This window comes from Argopecten irradians, chromosome 15 (genome assembly GCF_041381155.1).
Source record: "Argopecten irradians isolate NY chromosome 15, Ai_NY, whole genome shotgun sequence".
Lineage (NCBI taxonomy): Eukaryota > Metazoa > Mollusca > Bivalvia > Pectinida > Pectinidae > Argopecten > Argopecten irradians.
The window spans coordinates 11,925,326-11,947,652 of NC_091148.1; the positions used below are offsets into that span (position 1 = coordinate 11,925,326).

Sequence of the window (22,327 nt, forward strand, 5' to 3'; positions counted from 1 at the left end):
ATAATTTGTGCCTGGTATATCAACATGTTGAGTATCCTGTCACGTTTAATCGATTTATATTTATACATAAACTATACATCTGAAATATTAATTGGGAATTGATGCTACCGAGAGCGGAAAATTTGGTATTTTTCAGGTAGGAATGGGGTCCTGTCGATCCCCCCCCCCCCACCCAAAAAAAACCCACCCAAAAACCCTCGATATTAATACTGTATAACATCAAATTTTCGTTGGACCGAAATTTACGTTGTATACAAATAGAAAACAACGAATCACGTTTTGTATAACATTGTTGTCACTGATCTATCTGCAAACCACACAAATTTCTGCCCACCAAACGAAAATTGTCCACAGATATATCATGTTATACAGTAGTTTGCTGTGACGATGCTCCCATATCATAAATATACCACATTCTAATTTCGAAATAGACTACAAGAATCAAATAGAAATAAAAGTTATCAAATTTTATTCAACTGCAAACAGGAACGTGCATCAGAGTAATTGTAATATCGAATGATAATAAATGTAACAAAGGTTGTACAAACGAACTGGAAACAATTTATATAATAATTTAATAAATACTCGAGAAGAAGCAATAATTGAAAATCATTGTTATAAATATTTGTATTAAACTACAAGTTTGTACACGGACAACAGTTCTTCAAGAGAATTCCACGTGAATTTGAAATCACTTGAAATTCATGTGAAGAAATATTGCCTGTATAATGGGAACTGAGATACATCAATCTCGCGTAATCACATTTTAGTGTCGTGTCACTTTTAGCTTTGTGAAAAAAATCCAAACCTATTATCTACACCATCACTACACAACAAACCAATAGTAACCTTTGCGTTAAAACACGAAAATAAGACTACCGCAAAAATGTATGTCATTGACAACTATATAAATAAGGTTTTACAATTAAAAATAATCATAATTACACTGTAATAATCAATCCCTTTGGTATATCTATAAAAGATTGCATGCATCATATTTCTAGAAATCAAATGTTGCAGTAAAAAGTATTAAAAACAAAAATATGATGAGTTTGTGCTCTTGATTATTCATTATGACATCTTAATGATAATTCTATCACAATGATGTTTTTTCCAAATGTTAGAAATTAAAGACGAGAGAAGTGCTAATCAGTAAATATTCCGCTCTACCAGAGTGACTTCCCTTCGTTCCACGGACATCAGTACTGACGAAATGAAAAAAGGGAAGTAACTGTGATGGATGAAAATGATCAAAAAGAAATCCAAACGATAATAAAATCTTCCCTACATGTTAGGTCATTCCTTTACCAAAATTTGGATAACTAATACAACGTACTCGCACATAGGATCTCTCTGATCTGTCAGAGTTATTTCCCCTGTGCTCATAGAGTGATACGAAGAGAAGTAACTCCGGTTAATCACAAAGACATAAAATTTGCTATGCAGATGGAAACACAAAACTTCCATGATAATTGAGTGACAGGGAAGATACAGAAAGTGATTCCTATTTCAGGAATATACACTGGTTTTGTTTTGGTGGACAGTGATTGTCAAAATATCCAAATTTAATCTGAAGATTAAATTAATTCATACATCACTATATAGACGATTTGGTAGATATATAATAAGTTCATCAAGTATATCTTGACTTAGCTCATGTACCTTTTGAATGCATTACTGAAACAAGAAGGTAGCGTCAAGTTAAACATTAACATCGGCATTGGCGATATAGTAAATCCAATTAGCGTAATCATATAAGGAATTCAATAGCCATGTTTTTGTTTGTGCGGAAAGAAAATTGTGCAATAACCTCTTCGCAAGAGAAATGTTCGCGCATTTGTCAGTTTCAAAAATAAATAAATTTTACAGTTTATCAACTTATCATTCTTTCTACATTATTCGCGGGTATTTAATTTCGCGAAAAAAAAATAAATAGAAAAAAAACATTCTTTTAAAATTATCGCTCTTTTTGTTCTTTTACCGTAGTTCTGTTAATCATATATTTTGTCTTTGCATACTACAGAGTTATCTGCCCTTGCGGGTATGTATCAATTCTGACGCAATGCGATGTGTTTGTGAGCGTAAGATCATACTTTTCATAGCAAACGCTGTGAATTTAGTTCACAAAATAATGACGTCATGATAGATACCTACCCATAATGGAGATAGCTCTTTAATATGCAAAGGCAGAATATAAACAGTGAAGTATCTAAACTGTGGTCTGTATCTGGCCTTCACTAACTACGTATGACTGTATGTACGCCTCGACATCTTCGCCCTGTTCGGTACTAGCGGTCACGACCTGAGTGTCCAGCTGCTGAACCTGTACTTCCTCTTCCACGTTTTCCTGGTCCTGTGGACTGACGAATTGTAGAATGACCACAGTTGACTGACCATCGGGTCCTTCCACAGTCTGTTGAATGTTTTCTATACTGAATGTTCCTTCCTGTCCCGGCATAGAAATGGTACCGTCAGGGTTCTGAATCACGGTGGCACCGTCTGCTACAATGATGGGTTGGTCGACAGCCCCAGTATGAGACAGACTCCTCAGTACTCCCGCGGCTGACTGTGGCACAAGGTCCTCCGCATTGATTAAATTGTTAACTTGCATTCCATCTGATGGTAACGGATCCTCGATTATTTCTTCATTTGAGACGACTGGCTCTTTATCGACATGCCTGAACAGCGAGTCAAGGAACGATGGTTCTTTTGCTCGGTCTGCGGATTCCGGATGTTTCCTTTTGTAATGACGTACCATGGTGTGTCTGTGTCCTGTACGTGCGCCACACACGTCACACACATACATCATACCACTATGGAATAGCTCAAAGTGCTTCTTCAAATCGTACAGCTTGGTGAACTTCCTTTCACAGTGATCGCACTGAAGTTTGTTCTGCATCGTGTGGATAAGCTTGTGCCTGTTCAGTTGGTCCGGATACTTGAATGCTTTTGAACAGAAAGGACAATGGAATCCTCGCTCTTTTGTGTGCGAATACATATGTGTTTTCATGTTGCCCTTCTGACTAAATACTTTGCCACATGTTGGGCATGGATGAGTCTCCTTCTCATCTGAATGGAACTGTTTGACATGAGAGGTTAGTCCTGGTTTCGACGTCAAAATCTTCCCGCATACAGAGCATTGATATTGGTACTTTTTGTTGTGGAATCCCTCAAGATGGACGCGCAGATATTCATAGTAATGAAACTTCTTATTACATATGTGACATACATATGTCTTTTCTCCATGCACTTTCATGTGTTTGTTCAAATTACTGGAGCTAACAAAGTTTTTACCACAAATATGGCATACAAGTTTTTCTTGCTGGGCTTTCACCGCAGCATTTCTCGGTATGTCCATAACCGTACCATCAGAGTTCTTGCAGATATGCTTCAAGTAGAGATCCCTTCGGTGAAACTTCATATCACAAATCTGACACTGAATCTTGTGTTCCTGATGCATGTCCATGTGTCGCAATAACATCCGTTCGCTTCGGAAATCTTTATTGCATACGTTACAAGACAGAAGTACATCGTTTTCCCGGTTGGTAGTACAAACGTGACTATGTAAACTTCCGACCTTGATAAACCGTTTCCGACATTTGTCGCATTGGTGAGGATGAGTGTGGGCAATGTAATGTTCCTTGAAGAGCTTGATATTGTTGAAGAAATCTCCACAAAGTGGACATGCAGTCTTGCCACTGTTTGCTATAACCGACGATGCCCTGCAGAATATCTCGTGCTCTTCCTTTTCTTCGTGTGTCTTCAGCTTCCTTTCACATAGCCGACAGACATACCCTCCTTCATGGATCTGAATGTGTTGTTTAAGGTAGTTGAGGTTGCTGAACGCTTTCTTGCAGTAGCTGCAGTTGTATTTGACTGTTTTTTTGGCAGTTGACTCTGGTTGGCATGTATAAGAGTGTGCTTCGAGTATCTTTTCGGATTCAAAAACACTATAACATACCTGACACATTCTCTGTTTACAGTGCGTTTCGTGGTTGTCTCGGCCAAGCACTGTGGCAAAGGTTCTCTTGCACTTTCTACAGCAGAATACAGAGTACTCTTCTGCGTCTTCCGGGCAACATTTTAATATGTGTCTCTGAAGTGAATCCTTACGGGAGAAAGACTTATTACATCTCATGCATTGGAAAATATTGGTATGAATAGCATAATGTCTAAACAGATACTTCTCATTGGCGAATTCCTGGTTACATATATCACACAAGTACATCGCTACCTTGGACTCCTTGTTTGATTCAGTTCCGTTGTTGATAACCGCACATTTGTGTCGCTTCAGAGTGTCATTCCTACAAAATTTCACACCACATTTATCGCATTTGAACTTCCCCGTATGGGCGGGGTAGTGGAGTCGAAAATATTTCTCTTGTAGAAATTTCTTATCACATACTCTGCATATGTAATGTTTACCTTCAGGCGTGTTTTCCACTTTCATTTGCTTCATGTAATCTCCTTCTAATAATTTTTGTTTTCGTTTAGCGCCTGTATTGTCCTCATGATCACTCTCCTCATGTTCAGGGTTTAACAGTTTTGTTGTCTTAACATAGTCATGAAAGGGAATGCCGGAAGGATCACTCTGTTCTGTGTCATCCTCGGATTGACTCGAACGATTCACATCATCATTTTCATTCGATTTCTTCTCTTCATCATCTGGAGGATTCACATCATCGTTTTCGTCAGCTTTCTCTTCTTCATCATCTGCAGGAGTTTGAGTATCTTTATTAGCACTTTCTTCAGTTTCTATCTCTGCCAAATCCTTCGTTTTCACAGGAGCAATCGTCTCCTCGTCCAAAGATGGAGAGATTCTTTGGCCGTTTTCGTCACTCTTGTCCAACTCATCCAGGATGTTTTGGAGATCATCATCCACGGCCAAATTTTCTATAGACTGAACGCTAGGGACGTGAATACCTTCTGCGCTGCTCTGTACTTCGGTGCTCGATACTAAATTGACACTGGAACTTATGTCATCAGCATGGACCTTATCTGATTCAATCAAATTTGACGTTGGTTCTACCCTAGATATATCCTCAACTTGTGGAGTGGTTTCAACAATATAGCTAGCCCCTATTATTATGCTTTTTGTCGACATATAGCTGTCCTCATGATCACGTGATGTTTCCTTGTTCTGAAGAATTCCATTATTTATTTCTTGGGTATTTTTGCTTAAAACAGCATGATCGCCAGAACCATCTTGACGAGACTCATCGTTACTTTTATCCATGGCTGGTGAGGGACTTCTTTCTGTTATTTCTGCAGAAAGAGTAATCTTTTGTTTTTCATTTCTTTCATCTTTTTGTGTATGTAAGAGAGCAACTCTTTTGCCATCTTCTTGAACTTGATTGAACTCCTTGCCGTCACCTTTATCCAAGATAGTTTCCATTTGTACAAGAGCTTCATCTTTATTTGTTGATTCTTCATTTTCAAATTGTTTGTATTTCCGCGGTCTTCCTCTTTTTCGCTTTTTATGAGAAGGGGTTGAACTCATACCCTCAATATCTTTCCTTTTACCTGTCACAGAACAACGACCAGCTGCATCATTCTCTGATGCAGACTTTACAGGAGTTTCAGTTGAAGGAACACTAACTTTTGAAGACGGGCCTCCATAGCCATCATCAGACTTCTCCGTTTTAATCTTCACAGACACAAAGTTCTTGTCGGCTTCAAAGCCTGAAGTTCTTTTACCCTTTAAACTACGCCTAGGTTGAATGCGACGCCCTTCCATCTTGATTCCAGCAATGACGATTGGTGTAAATTCCACATCACTACCATCATCATTCTCACCATCATCTTTGACAGACTCATCACCTTCCCCAATTTCTACTTCCTCTTGTATCTCAACTTCCTTCTTTTTTTCAAGCTTTAACACCAATGGCTTTTTAGGTTTTCTCCCCCTTTTCTTTGGTTTAAGATTGATTTGCGGTAATTTATAGGACGTTGGAGAATAGCCTGGCAAAATGTGTTGCCGCAAGTGCAAAGCTAGTGTAGAGACAGAGTCAAAGGAATCTCCACATCGTTTACAGGTATAGCTTGATGTTCCGTCCTCATCAGTTGTAACAGCAGATGCCTGCAACAACAAATGGAAATTATAAAAGTACCATCAACAAGCATAATAGCAACAGACGCATGTTCAGTCATAACATGTTTGTTTCCTTTAATTCAAAATCAGTACTTATGTACTATGAGCTGAATTTCTCATTCATTACAGCAGTACATCGTTATAAACCAGGGTTGAGTTTCACGAACATTAATTTTAAGGAATTTACTTCAAGTTTTAAAAGGAAAGCATTACAGATTTTAAGGACGGCTCCTTAACTTAATCTTTTCCTTTTTTCTTTTTTACTTTATCTTTCAGGAACTCTTTGTCTTTGAAATCATAACACAACTGTTTCAGCCAATCATGCAGATGTAATGTCACAAATAGTGACGTCAGTCTTTACGTTATGAGATATGATAGTATGAAATTCACCCCTGAAGATTCATTTGAACTCTTCTATAATCCAAAGGCTAAAAGAGCTCACTATGAATTTTGCAGGGGTCAGTGAGTTAAGCCAATGAAAATGTTTGTTTCAAGCAAGATTGAATCAATAATACAGTCACACCTGGTTAACTTGTTTCACTGGAAGGGCCTGTTTATAAGTGGTTTGAGGTTTGAATGTATTAACCTCAGGATATTATATTTTAGGAGTTACAATTACTGTTGTTATATCTACACCTGGAATATGTCATAACGAAACCGAGGGCTCTGTATCAGACCACAGATGAAAAGGTAGATTGATCTGTAACAGGAGAGGAGAAAATGTAGCAGTCAGACCGTGATCGAACCCTGGACCCTCAGATTACTAGCCAAGTGCTCTATCGACGGAGCTACCTGGTCACCGTTGATGGACCCCCAGTCCTATCCCCCTACACTCCTGTTACAAAATGGGCGCCCAACTAAATAACCCACAGTGGTGGTGTTTGGTGGGGTCTCGTATGTCTTCAACGGCGAAGACTTCGAGAAAGGAGGGAGGAGTGTAGCGGGATTGGACTGGGTCGATCATCGGTAACCAGGTAGCTCCGTGGGGTGAGCACTCGGCTAGTATTCGGAGGGTCCCAGATTCGAATTCCCAGTCTGACCGCTACATTTTCTCCTCTCCTGTTACAGATCCTTTGATGTACATCAAACTAATTGAATAACAGTACAATATGACTGACTGTGTGGCTTTGATGTTTGGTGTCTCGATAATCTTCAAAGGAAGTCTGGAGACACCAAACTTCAAAAGAAGTCTGTGAAGGCTTGCAATTGGTCATTTTTTTTTGCTCTTGAACTGCTTCCAGTTTTGCTATGAAATATTCCAGGGGTGGATATAACAGCAGTGTTAATAACCCAAGGAGTAGTAAGGATGACAAAATACACGTACATTGACAGCTACCTGTGGTTGGGCCTCGACTGTAGTTGGTGGCTGTGTCTGCTCCGTATCAGGGAGGTGTTCCACGGAGGGATAGATGACCTGCATACCCAGCATCACTGTAAAACAACAACTCTGTATTACTATAGTATTATCATAGCATAGCATCACTGTAAAACAACAACTCTGTGTTACTATAGTATTATCATAGCATACCCACTATCACTGTAAAACAACAACTCTGTATTACTATAGTATTATCATAGCATACCCAGCATCACTGTAAAACAACAACTCTGTATTACTATAGTATTATCATAGCATACCCAGATCACTGTAAAACAACAACTCTGTATTACTATAGTATTATCATAGCATACCCAGCATCACTGTAAAACAACAAACTCTGTATTACTATAGTATTATCATAGCATACCCACATCACTGTAAAACAACAACTCTGTATTACTATAGTATTATCATAGCATACCCAGCATCACTGTAAAACAACAACTCTGTATTACTATAGTATTATCATAGCATACCCAGCATCACTGTAAAACAACAACTCTGTATTACTATAGTATTATCATAGCATACCCAGCATCACTGTAAAACAACAACTCTGTATTACTATAGTATTATCATAGCATACCCAGCATCACTGTAAAACAACAACTCTGTATTACTATAGTATTATCATAGCATACCCAGCATCACTGTAAAACAACAACTCTGTATTACTATAGTATTATCATACATACAGTATCACGTACCTGTATAATAGATTATACTCATATAGTATTATCATAGCATACCAGCATCACTGTAAAACAACAACTCTGTATTACTATAGTATTATCATAGCATACCCAGCATCACTGTAAAACAACAACTCTGTATTACTATAGTATTATCATAGCATACCCAGCATCACTGTAAAACAACAACTCTGTATTACTATAGTATTATCATAGCATACCCAGCATCACTGTAAAACAACAACTCTGTATTACTATAGTATTATCATAGCATACCCAGCATCACTGTAAAACAACAACTCTGTATTACTATAGTATTATCATAGCATACCCAGCATCACTGTAAAACAACAACTCTGTATTACTATAGTATTATCATAGCATACCCAGCATCACTGTAAAACAACAACTCTGTATTACTATAGTATTATCATAGCATACCCAGCATCACTGTAAAACAACAACTCTGTATTACTATAGTATTATCATAGCATACCCAGCATCACTGTAAAACAACAACTCTGTATTACTATAGTATTATCATAGCATACCCAGCTTCACTGTAAAACAACAACTCTGTATTACTATATAGTATTATCATAGCATACCCAGCATCACTGTAAAACAACAACTCTGTATTACTATAGTATTATCATAGCATACCCAGCATCACTGTAAAACAACAACTCTGTATTACTATAGTATTATCATAGCATACCCAGCATCACTGTAAAACAACAACTCTGTATTACTATAGTATTATCATAGCATACCCAGCATCACTGTAAAACAACAACTCTGTATTACTATAGTATTATCATAGCATACCCAGCATCACTGTAAAACAACAACTCTGTATTACTATAGTATTATCATAGCATACCCAGCATCACTGTAAAACAACAACTCTGTATTACTATAGTATTATCATAGCATACCCAGCATCACTGTAAAACAACAACTCTGTATTACTATAGTATTATCATAGCATACCCAGCATCACTGTAAAACAACAACTCTGTATTACTATAGTATTATCATAGCATACCCAGCATCACTGTAAAACAACAACTCTGTATTACTATAGTATTATCATAGCATACCCAGCATCACTGTAAAACAACAACTCTGTATTACTATAGTATTATCATAGCATACCCCAGCATCACTGTAAAACAACAACTCTGTATTACTATAGTATTATCATAGCATACCCAGCATCACTGTAAAACAACAACTCTGTATTACTATAGTATTATCATAGCATACCCAGCATCACTGTAAAACAACAACTCTGTATTACTATAGTATTATCATAGCGTACCCAGCATCACTGTAAAACAACAACTCTGTATTACTATAGTATTATCATAGCATACCCAGCATCACTGTAAAACAACAACTCTGTATTACTATAGTATTATCATAGCATACCCAGCATCACTGTAAAACAACAACTCTGTATTTCTATAGTATTATCATAGCATATCCAGCTTCACTGTAAAACAACAACTCTGTATTACTATAGTATTATCATAGCATACCCAGCATCACTGTAAAACAACAACTCTGTATTACTGTAGTATTATCATAGCGTACCCAGCATCACTGTAAAACAACAACTCTGTATTACTATAGTATTATCATAGCATACCCAGCATCACTGTAAAACAACAACTCTGTATTACTATAGTATTATCATAGCATACCCAGCATCACTGTAAAACAACAACTCTGTATTACTATAGTATTATCATAGCATACCCAGCATCACTGTAAAACAACAACTCTGTATTACTATAGTATTATCATAGCATACCCAGCATCACTGTAAAACAACAACTCTGTATTACTATAGTATTATCATAGCATACCCAGCATCACTGTAAAACAACAACTCTGTATTACTATAGTATTATCATAGCATACCCAGCATCACTGTAAAACAACAACTCTGTATTACTATAGTATTATCATAGCATACCCAGCATCACTGTAAAACAACAACTCTGTATTACTATAGTATTATCATAGCATACCCAGCATCACTGTAAAACAACAACTCTGTATTACTATAGTATTATCATAGCATACCCAGCATCACTGTAAAACAACAACTCTGTATTACTATAGTATTATCATAGCATCCCAGCATCACTGTAAAACAACAACTCTGTATTACTATAGTATTATCATAGCATACCCAGCATCACTGTAAAAACAACAACTCTGTATTACTTTAGTATTATCATAGCATACCCAGCATCACTGTAAAACAACAACTCTGTATTACTATAGTATTATCATAGCATACCCAGCATCACTGTAAAACAACAACTCTGTATTACTATAGTATTATCATAGCATACCCAGCATCACTGTAAAACAACAACTCTGTATTACTATAGTATTATCATAGCATACCCAGCATCACTGTAAAACAACAACTCTGTATTACTATAGTATTATCATAGCATACCCAGCATCACTGTAAAACAACAACTCTGTATTACTATAGTATTATCATAGCATACCCAGCTATCACTGTAAAACAACAACTCTGTATTACTATAGTATTATCATAGCATACCCAGCATCACTGTAAAACAACAACTCTGTATTACTATAGTATTATCATAGCATACCCAGCATCACTGTAAAACAACAACTCTGTATTACTATAGTATTATCATAGCATACCCAGCATCACTGTAAAACAACAACTCTGTATTACTATAGTATTATCATAGCATACCCAGCATCACTGTAAAACAACAACTCTGTATTACTATAGTATTATCATAGCATACCCAGCATCACTGTAAAACAACAACTCTGTATTACTATAGTATTATCATAGCATACCCAGCATCACTGTAAAACAACAACTCTGTATTACTATAGTATTATCATAGCATACCCAGCATCACTGTAAAACAACAACTCTGTATTACTATAGTATTATCATAGCATACCCAGCATCACTGTAAAACAACAACTCTGTATTACTATAGTATTATCATAGCATACCCAGCATCACTGTAAAACAACAACTCTGTATTACTATAGTATTATCATAGCATACCCAGCATCACTGTAAAACAACAACTCTGTATTACTATAGTATTATCATAGCATACCCAGCATCACTGTAAAACAACAACTCTGTATTACTATAGTATTATCATAGCATACCCAGCATCACTGTAAAACAACAACTCTGTATTACTATAGTATTATCATAGCATACCCAGCATCACTGTAAAACAACAACTCTGTATTACTATAGTATTATCATAGCATGCCCAGCATCACTGTAAAACAACAACTCTGTATTACTATAGTATTATCATAGCATACCCAGCATCACTGTAAAACAACAACTCTGTATTACTATAGTATTATCATAGCATTACCCAGCATCACTGTAAAACAACAACTCTGTATTACTATAGTATTATCATAGCATATCCAGCATCACTGTAAAACAACAACTCTGTATTTTACTATAGTATTATCATAGCATACCCAGCATCACTGTAAAACAACAACTCTGTATTACTATAGTATTATCATAGCATACCCAGCATCACTGTAAAACAACAACTCTGTATTACTATAGTAATTATCATAGCATACCCAGCATCACTGTAAAACAACAACTCTGTATTACTATAGTATTATCATAGCATACCCAGCATCACTGTAAAACAACAACTCTGTATTACTATAGTATTATCATAGCATACCCAGCATCACTGTAAAACAACAACTCTGTATTACTATAGTATTATCATAGCATACCCAGCATCACTGTAAAACAACAACTCTGTATTACTATAGTATTATCATAGCATACCCAGCATCACTGTAAAACAACAACTCTGTATTACTATAGTATTATCATAGCATACCCAGCATCACTGTAAAACAACAACTCTGTATTACTATAGTATTATCATAGCATACCCAGCATCACTGTAAAACAACAACTCTGTATTACTATAGTATTATCATAGCATACCCAGCATCACTGTAAAACAACAACTCTGTATTACTATAGTATTATCATAGCATACCCAGCATCACTGTAAAACAACAACTCTGTATTACTATAGTATTATCATAGCATACCCAGCATCACTGTAAAACAACAACTCTGTATTACTATAGTATTATCATAGCATACCCAGCATCACTGTAAAACAACAACTCTGTATTACTATAGTATTATCATAGCATACCCAGCATCACTGTAAAACAACAACTCTGTATTACTATAGTATTATCATAGCATACCCAGCATCACTGTAAAACAACAACTCTGTATTACTATAGTATTATCATAGCATACCCAGCTTCACTGTAAAACAACAACTCTGTATTACTATAGTATTATCATAGCATATCCAGCATCACTGTAAAACAACAACTCTGTATTACTATAGTATTATCATAGCATACCCAGCATCACTGTAAAACAACAACTCTGTATTACTATAGTATTATCATAGCATACCCAGCATCACTGTAAAACAACAACTCTGTATTACTATAGTATTATCATAGCATACCCAGCATCACTGTAAAACAACAACTCTGTATTACTATAGTATTATCATAGCATACCCAGCATCACTGTAAAACAACAACTCTGTATTACTATAGTATTATCATAGCATACCCAGCATCACTGTAAAACAACAACTCTGTATTACTATAGTATTATCATAGCATACCCAGCATCACTGTAAAAACAACAACTCTGTATTACTATAGTATTATCATAGCATACCCAGCATCACTGTAAAACAACAACTCTGTATTACTATAGTATTATCATAGCATACCCAGCATCACTGTAAAACAACAACTCTGTATTACTATAGTATTATCATAGCATACCCAGCATCACTGTAAAACAACAACTCTGTATTACTATAGTATTATCATAGCATACCCAGCATCACTGTAAAACAACAACTCTGTATTACTGTATCAGATCAGATCGCCTCGAAAAATTTGAACAATTTTGTTTTGTCCACTACACGGTTGGAATTACTTCCTTGTCCCATATTTACCATATGAAGGAATTCGATCCAACAGACTTATGTTTGATTGGATCCCGTGTCATCTCGGAAAATCCTGTTGATGATTTACTACTTTCTTTGACCTCTTATAGCTATATATATATAGCATATATATATGACAAGAACTGATACTGTAATGAGGAACCAAATGTCATATTTTTGTAGTGGATAGGGTTCAAAATTAACTTTCGCCAACTGGCCAAATGTGTTGAATTACATATTATATTGACCTTATGAAAGGGCCTAGGGGTAGAAGTAGAGAGACAGAGAATTCAGATGTAAAAAACAAGGTACCATTACAGACCTATTTAGTCTACTTTTATTAAGGCTATACAAACCTGCTGTTTCATTATATGTGAGCTTAGACAATTGCGAGTGATACTTAAATCATATGTAACTAGTTTTCCATTTGCACAAAATGCCCCAAATTCTGAAAATAAATTGTTGTTACATAATGAACTACAGTGATGCTAAAATTTTCCAACATTTTTGGGTTTTTACATACATAACAATGAAAAGGACCCACGAAAATAAATATAATAAAATGTCAATAAATATGGTTGCTTTTAATTTTACTTTCAATGTTGCAAGCATATTTCTGATTTGGCGAGTTGAAATTTTACCAGCTTGGATATGGATAGTGGCGTTATGAATGTTTCATATCTGATATTTCGATGACTAGTACAATTTGTATTTTACTACATCAAATGGACACAAATTCCATTTTTAAACGTCATATACATTTGATACGATTTTCAAAGTGTTGTCTGCTATATACAACTACAAATACTTTCACTGAAAGCTGCTATTTGTAATCTAATTTGTTTGTACACCTTTTTCTTGTATTTACTCTCTTGTATGGAGCACAGCTGACATCGGGAGTTATCTACATGATATCAGGAGTTATCCACCATAACATCAGGAGTTATCTACCATGACATCATGAATTACCTACCGTGACATCGGGAATTACTCTACCTACCGTGACATCAGGAGTTATCTATCGTGACATTGGAAGTTATCTACCATGACATCAGGAGTTATCTATACCATGACATCAGGAAGTTATCTACAGTGACATCTGTGTAAGTTATATACACAGACATCATAGTTATCTACCGTGAACATCAGGAGTTACTTACCATTGACATCAGGAGTTATACAGTGACATTCTTGTACGTTATATCTGACATCATGAGTTATCTACTGTGACATCAGGAGTATAACTCCCTGACATGGGGAGTTTATCTACCCTGACATCTGGAGTTATCTACCCTAACATCTGGAGTTATTTACCTTGACATCAAGAGTTATCTACTATGACAGGAGTTATCTACCCTAAACCTACCTTTACTGCTGCCATCTGGAGTCTCTGGTTTGTGAATCCTCCGGGCATAGGCAGGAGCGTACCACACGCGGAGTTCTGTGAGAGGGGGAATATCTTTAATAGTACTGTAGAACACGTTCATCCCCATTTGGTAGGCGATACAGTTCTGCTCCTCGGCAGTTTGTGCAGCTCGAATCAAGCACATCCAATTACAATCATTCTCATTTGTCGTGTCGAGACTGATACAGGTTCCATCTTTGGTTGTTACCTTCAAACAATAGAAATTATCAGCATGGAGGTGAAAAGTGTTTGAAGTGGAACTGGAGTGTGAGGAATACAGCTCCAGGTAAACGATCATGTCATTTGTGAAGACTCAATATGTCTGTCAGAATATAAAACATCCCCCAGAACAGATAAAGTGTGACCATAAAATAGACTCGTAAATCTGCTCCACTACAATGCTCCTATGATACGCTCCATTACAAGAATCTAACAACTCCTCATATCAGATTCACAGCAACATACCTCTGGCCTAGATTGTAAGACATGGAACACCTCAGAGTGCCATTTATACTTCAGAGAGATTCAACTTCACTGAAAACTTTATAAAGTAACAAGCTGATTAGCTCGACCATCGGAGTCATGCTGAGCGTGAGTTAACCCAAAACAGAGAATTGTTAGATCTGTATATTCCATTATATATGTTAATAGAGCATCATAAACAAGCAAAATAAAAAAGTGTTTTTTTTCAAAGTTGCATTTCTTGTAATTTCATACCAGCACAAACTTGTCATAAAACCGATATGGATCCATATATAAGGATGGGCATCCATAAAAGCACGAAATCGTGGTAAATGTCGCATATCTAAAAATATTTTAGCCACAGTATAGTTTCAAATCGGAAAAACCTCACTGAGATCGTATCAGATATAGATCTGGAACCTCCTGACCAATGACCAATGTCGTCACTACCCGTACAGATCGGAACAGTTCAGAGACTTCCGAGCTATTTCAAACGTGTACACGTTAAAAATCAATATTTAAATTTAATTGTTTGATAGCTTGAGAATACAAATTTCATAAAAGTCCTTATCGGTAAATATGGAAAGTTTAAAACTTAATTTGAGAGGCGGAGAAAAATATGTAGAATACTTTAAGTACTTTTTCTATGCCAAAAATACAGCAAGTCACAGACCATACATGTAAAACTTTAAATAGATTGCCATGCACAACACTACCTTCATTTCACAAACAAATATATTATTTGATTTGGCCTAATTATTGAGTCTCCTCCATTACTTATATATATTAATACCTTGAGTATAAAAACACCATCATCACTGAACTCGTGCGTTGTCTTCTTGGCTTCAAACGGTCCAAACTGTGTTTTATTACTGAGTTCTGAGTCCCGCGTGAACACTCCCACCTCCCCACCTATGTCAATATATCAAACAGGAAATCAGGCAACGTCAGCCGAAGCCCTGGAAAAAGAAAAAAAAATCATCAGTTAGGTAATTAATGATTTCTGAGCCTTATTGCTACCGCTTTTTAAAAAATATATGGTATGGTTTTATTAGTTTAACATCCTATTTATCAGCAAAGAGTCATTGATGGATGTTTGCCAGGTGATTTGTTGGTGGAGGAAAGCTGGAGTACATGGAGAAAAACTATCAACAATAGCTAGTGATCAGTGCCTGGGGACTACCCAAAGTGTAATGTGTCATTATATTATTAAAAGCAGTTCAATCATTTTGCCAGTTCTACCAATGGGAGACAGCATTATTTTCTGCAGTGGCTGAGTGGTTAAGATGTCCAACATATAACCACAAGCCCTCCACATATGGATCGTGAATTAAAATCCCATGAGGGGCAGTTGCCAGTACTGATAATAAGCCAGTGCTTCTTTTCCTGGTTACTACGGCTTTCCTCCACCAATTGAATCAGACATTTGAAATGCAAATATTACCTTGATGCTTTTTTTTCACTCACAATTTCAAGCATCACATTTTTCATTATTCATAATCAAAATGTAGTTTTAATTATTCTAAATACAGCAAAAGGAAAAATTAGAATATCAGTAATTTGATATTCCGAATATTGTATCATAATTGTTCTATATTTGTATATTACAGAGTCACCTTGGCCTCCTTTGCTGAGAGGTATTGATTGTGACATTAAGTGCTTGCAAGCTAATCATCATATATATATATTTCAGCAAAAATATGATGCTGGTTTCGCTCACAAAATAATGACATCACAATTAATACCTATCCGCAGGAGATCGTTTTTGTTTTATTAGTTTAACATCCTATTAATAGCCAGGGTCATTATCCACAAGGGAAGTAACTCTGTAATACAATGGAATAGTGTACTCTACCTTGTCTTAGTCCCTCCAGTCAGTGAGGTTGTACTCAGTCCGAGTTCTGGACAGGCTTCCGTTGGATGTTTACAGCCACAAACATCACACTCTAAAAATAAACAAAAAGTAACGATAAATTATAATGTTTTTTTGGTTGGGTTTTTAATTATTACTTTAACGTCCTAATTAGGACATGCCATGTTTGCATTGATGGTTGAGGAAAGATGGAGTATGGGGAAAAACCACCAAGCAACGGTCTATACTTGGCAACTGCTAAACATGGGATTTTAACTCACAATCAATAGGTAGAGGGGTTGTGGTAATGTCAAAATATCTTAACCACTCAGCCCCTGGTCAGAAAAGAACAAATATGTAAAGGATACAGAAAATTTCAAAAAGACCATTATTGATTTTGAAGCAAGTTCATACCATTTTTATATAGATTCCTATATGAATATAGCAGTGGTGATCAAATTTTCATGAACAACTTGTCTTACATATGAGTGTGCATTGCTTATGTCCCAGAACTTTTGTGACGAATATAATGGAAGAGATTTATGAAAATATATAAGTTCTGTCAAGTTTGATATGATTTCCATCACAAAGTCTGACACCTGAGCCCCAGCACCATAAAACTATTCTCAGACAGATTTTTTACTCAAGTCTATTTAAAATCATATACTTGAGTAAAACATCTGTCTGAGAATGTATAGTTTTTATGGTGCCTGGCCCTGGTAGACTTTAAGTCAATTTCATATCCAAACAAATGAAAACTTCAAGATCAACATGGAATAATACAGATGGATGTTATAATTATACATTTTGTACATTGATTTTCTTTTTGAAAAGCAATAAATTACAAACCTTCAAGCAAATTATACAGGGCCTCCCCTGTATTCATTTTGATGATCAGTTGTATGTCACAGCTTCATTCTAGATCTGCAGAAAAAGAGAACACATTTATATAAAATGAAATCATAGAAAGCAGATTTGCAAGGAACATATGATGACTAGCAGAACTGGATGAGCCATGGCATGGGTAGCCTCAATCGGTAGTAATGTACAAAAGGTTCAGCGTTAAACCCTAGTCTGGAACACTATATTTTCTCTCTTAGATTTCCTATATGTATACATGTACTATATGTACATACATATGTATAAAATAAAAATCCTGATTCCTGATCAAAGTAGTATCAAATTTGTTAAATAATACATACTTATTTATTTTTTTGGTTTTATATACATATTTTGAATGCATGCATATGAGTTGTCAATTATTAACAGTCTTTTTTTTTATCTTGAACATGTGAGGCATTTGTTACAACCTATATAGAGTCATACAAACACAAATTGGAGTATTTTTTTCGAGCATGCGCACATTTATTACAAATTCAGAGAACGACTGTTATAACATTTTAGTTGAGCTTTTATATTCTTGTATATATTGGTCTTCGACTAGTTGTCGTAGATAGAGACATGATGAGAAGGGTTCGAAGAAGTAAGCTGATCTTGTTACGTAAAGTCTTATATATGATTCCTCTACAGGACATAATGACATCCTAATACACGACGGGCTTTGAAAAATAGGCACAGTCACGAAATTAAGCCATGGATTGGGAATTTTGGAGTACCCTTCGTCCAGATCTTTACATGTGACTTGTGGTCTTTAATGATAGGTGTAATATTGATCAGTAATGGTTTATTTTATGTAATGTATTTGTCCAAAATTAAATAAGGCGATCTGACCCTTAGTAATTCGAGAGAGACATGGATGTGCCTCTTATTTATAGGGACAAGTATCATGAGCTGCGGAGTTAGAATCTACTTGGGCTGAAATGGTCTGCAATATAATTCCGGGGTAAATGCACAGGACGTTGCTTCTGGTTTGATAAAAAAATATAATAACCTACCCCTACTCATATAGTAGGGTTAGGACGTTGTATTTTTTCAAAACCAAATGCAGACGCCTGTGGTACATGTAGCACTAAAGTCGATTTCTAGACGAAAGTATGTTACAGTCTGTATACTGAACATGTATAACAGCATACCAGAGATACAAATAACTAGCATGGCTATAAAATGACAATTACAATTGGCGTGAATGGATAAGAGAATATCGCATATTTTTGTCAAAATTTAAAATCCGGAGACGGCGATCATGGAAATTATATTGCACACCACCCCTAACCTTGAACATTGGGTAACAGGGCATAACAAGTGACTTCTGATCATGAATACTAAGTAATTTACACCGATTACATGTTACGAAATAAAGTGTAATATTTTTAGAAATCAACATGACTCAAAACCACATGTATTTGTTTTGGTGTTATTCGAAAATATATAAATTGAAAAAATGGCGGAACGGCATGTTGACCAGATGTAACCAAAGGGCAAATTCAAACAAAATAATCGACGGACACTCAATGCTCTATTACAACTGTAACATAAATATTTGAGAACTGATTTAAATATCCAATTTGGAGGAGGGATTCACACTCTAAAATCACCTGTTTAGCCTGTAAATCAGAAAACGATGCGTTGCTTCCCGCTAGCTTGGAATGTTCGACGCAACCATCATTCAAGCATGCGCATGGGCAGCGTTGGCTAACTGACTTCCGGTAAGAAGCTGAAACACTCTCTGTTGTTGGTTGTTGTTGTTAGGACAGTTACAGCTCTTCACGGTATGTATATAGAAACGTAAAGCTATTTAACTGTCTTTTTTTGGAAGTAAACAAAATCGTTTGGTGCAGAACGAAATAAAACGTTTCTCTAAACACCTCTAAACTTGATCCGCCAACGGAGTGGCTCAGGGGAAGCAACTCTAACTCCGACGAAGAACTGCAAATGATCATTTCACCATTTGGCCCCAATGTCATCGTTGATACTCCAAGGATTATTATCACTGACGTTATATCCACCCCTGGACTATTTCTTAGTAAAACTGGTCAGGCAGCCAGGAAAAAAACCTGACCAATCATAGGCATGCCGAGACTTCCTTTGAAGAGTACAGAGAGAGTGAGGTCCAGTCAACAACAGTGTGACAGTGTACCGTTACTAGTATATGTACAATATTCTTTTGATGTACATCAAAGCATCAAATCACCCGTGTCTTTTGTTGCCTCCAGTTTTACTTTGAGATAGTCCAGGGGTGGATATAACATTAGTGATAGTGACCCCTGAAGTAAAGAGGATATTGACTCTATGTTTGAAAAATTAATGGAAGTAAAAATGCATATATGTATATGGCTCATGATCTTGTGCAGTACAACATACTTGATCAATTGGAACTTTTTTGTGTTGCAGGATAGTTGAAATGGAAAGTACTATACAATCCCTTTGAATTCCAGAAGAAAACAGAATCAAAAGTTTTTAACCCGAAACCCGTGCAGCCATCTCGTCAGCCATGATGAAGAAAGCTGTCTCCGGTGTGATTTCGACATCACAGAATCTTATCACCAGTATGGAGTCCATAAACGACTATCGAGACGGTAAACAACAATTCGACATTGTCGCCAGCAATCGTAGGAAAGTCATCCTTGTGAACTATGCAGCGATGGGCTATCTTCTGTCTCTCGCAGTGATCTTGTTTTTTGTGACAAATTATTTAACCATACCGTTTTATTGTGTGATACAACAGCATGCCCCTGATAGCACATTCTACTACAAAGCTTTCAGCTGGTTTTTACTTTCCAATTTCTTTTTGAACTACAGTTTGATATTACTTGGTGCTGTAAAATCCCTATACTGCTCACCGAAGGATCTGCCACTGTTCAACGCCCGCGAGCACGAAGACTGGGGAATGTGCCAGAGGTGTGACCGCCGTGTACCTATTAGAACACGACATTGTAATATCTGTGACCGATGTATTTTAAAACGAGACCATCACTGCTACTTTACAGGTTGCTGTATTGGATTTTACAACCAGAGGTATTTCATATGCCTGTGTTTTTACGGCGCTTTAGCGACCATGTACGGGTTCTATTTCCTAGAACACTACCTAAGTGCGACCTATGTGACATTGTTCAGCATAGAGTTCTATAAGTACTTCCTCCCTTACACGACGATGCTCTGGTTACTTGGATATCAGGACTTTGCCACGGTCCTTCTTGTTCTCCTGTTATACATGACATTTGTCGGGGTAGGAGGGGCCAGCTATTTCTTCATCTGGCAGTGCAACCTTATACTGAGTGGACAGACAAGCTACGAGCTGATGAAAGGAAGAAAAATGTTTCAAACTACACCACTGAACCATCTGAAATCAATATTCGGACCACACTGGTATCTTAATTTCGTATTTCCGATGCCTTTCCTAAAAAGTGAAGATGACGGTATAAGATGGAATATCACATCAACAAAGTTTATGTAGCTCTATAGCTATAGGAAAAATAATGAAATCCAAGATTATGCTTTTTAGCCTACCATCATCAGATGGTGGACTACATGTATATATATATTCAAATTGCCTTTCGTCCATGGTCCATCAGTCTGTCTGTCCGTAAACAATTCTTGTTACTGCTTTCTCTCCGAAAGTACTGTAGGGATCTTGATGCAAAGATTCTCCTTAAACCCTAATTGTGCATATTTGCATTATGATTTTGGGACCAATATGACAAGCAAAGAGTTTCTTAAGTTAATGGACCATATTTGCCATAATTAGCGCCCCTCCCCTCTTCTGGAGAAGAGTTGAACTTGAAGTTGTATAAATGTCCCATTCTATTATGGGCTTAACAATGTTTTACAACATATCTATGTGATGCCTCCAACATCAGCATTATAACGGTACCCTATTATATCCCCATAAAGATTTAAAATTCAGCTGTAGATTTTGTTTCATTAATAAGCACCCCCCATCCCCACCCCCACTTTAATTTGTTACATTTATTTAAGCTCCTTTGTGCTCATTTAATAGAATTTATTATATCTAGGATTTGGAAATTTTAAAGTTTAAAACTTTTATATATAATATTATATAAAATGTTTATTGGCTGCCTTAGCTTATCCATGTGACTTTTAACAACATGGCAGACAATATTAATGGCCATATCAAATTTGACAATAGAACTGTGTTGCTGCTAAGCAGACATCACAAGTTTCCTTATTATGTCCATTCAATATTTTCAAAGGACAAGGTTATGGAGGAAAAAAGTAGAGAAACTCAAAAGATTCCATTGTCTTATATACTTAGATTTTCTAAGATTGGTGCCAAGATTCCTATGAAAAGTCCCAGATATATACATTATTTATGATTTAATGATATTTTTATTTATGACCTTTGAAACATTATTGTATTGATAGACTAGATTTAAAAAAGAATATATATTTTAATTTGTTGGTCTCAATTATTTAATTGAATTAATTAATCGCTGCAAACAGTTGACATTAGG

The 22,327-nt window shown here is 36.2% G+C and overlaps 2 protein-coding genes across 2 annotated transcripts; one reads left to right on the forward strand and one right to left on the reverse strand.

Annotated features, from left to right (window-relative positions):
* Positions 1–446: 446 nt before the first annotated feature.
* LOC138309380 (zinc finger protein 62 homolog) lies at positions 447–16,059 on the reverse strand. Its single transcript, XM_069250567.1, has 4 exons — positions 15,897–16,059; positions 14,603–14,849; positions 7,416–7,522; positions 447–6,079 (listed from the first exon to the last, which is right to left on the reverse strand). Exons 2-4 carry the CDS (start codon positions 14,784–14,786, stop codon positions 2,210–2,212), a joined length of 4,161 nt encoding a protein of 1,386 aa, XP_069106668.1. The 5' UTR covers positions 14,787–14,849; positions 15,897–16,059; the 3' UTR covers positions 447–2,209.
* A 3,453-nt stretch (positions 16,060–19,512) lies between these two features.
* Positions 19,513–21,833, forward strand: LOC138309381 (palmitoyltransferase ZDHHC22-like). The gene is made up of 2 exons (XM_069250569.1): positions 19,513–19,624; positions 20,247–21,833. Exon 2 carries the CDS (start codon positions 20,347–20,349, stop codon positions 21,307–21,309), a length of 963 nt encoding a protein of 320 aa, XP_069106670.1. The 5' UTR covers positions 19,513–19,624; positions 20,247–20,346; the 3' UTR covers positions 21,310–21,833.
* The last annotated feature ends 494 nt before the right edge of the window (positions 21,834–22,327 follow it).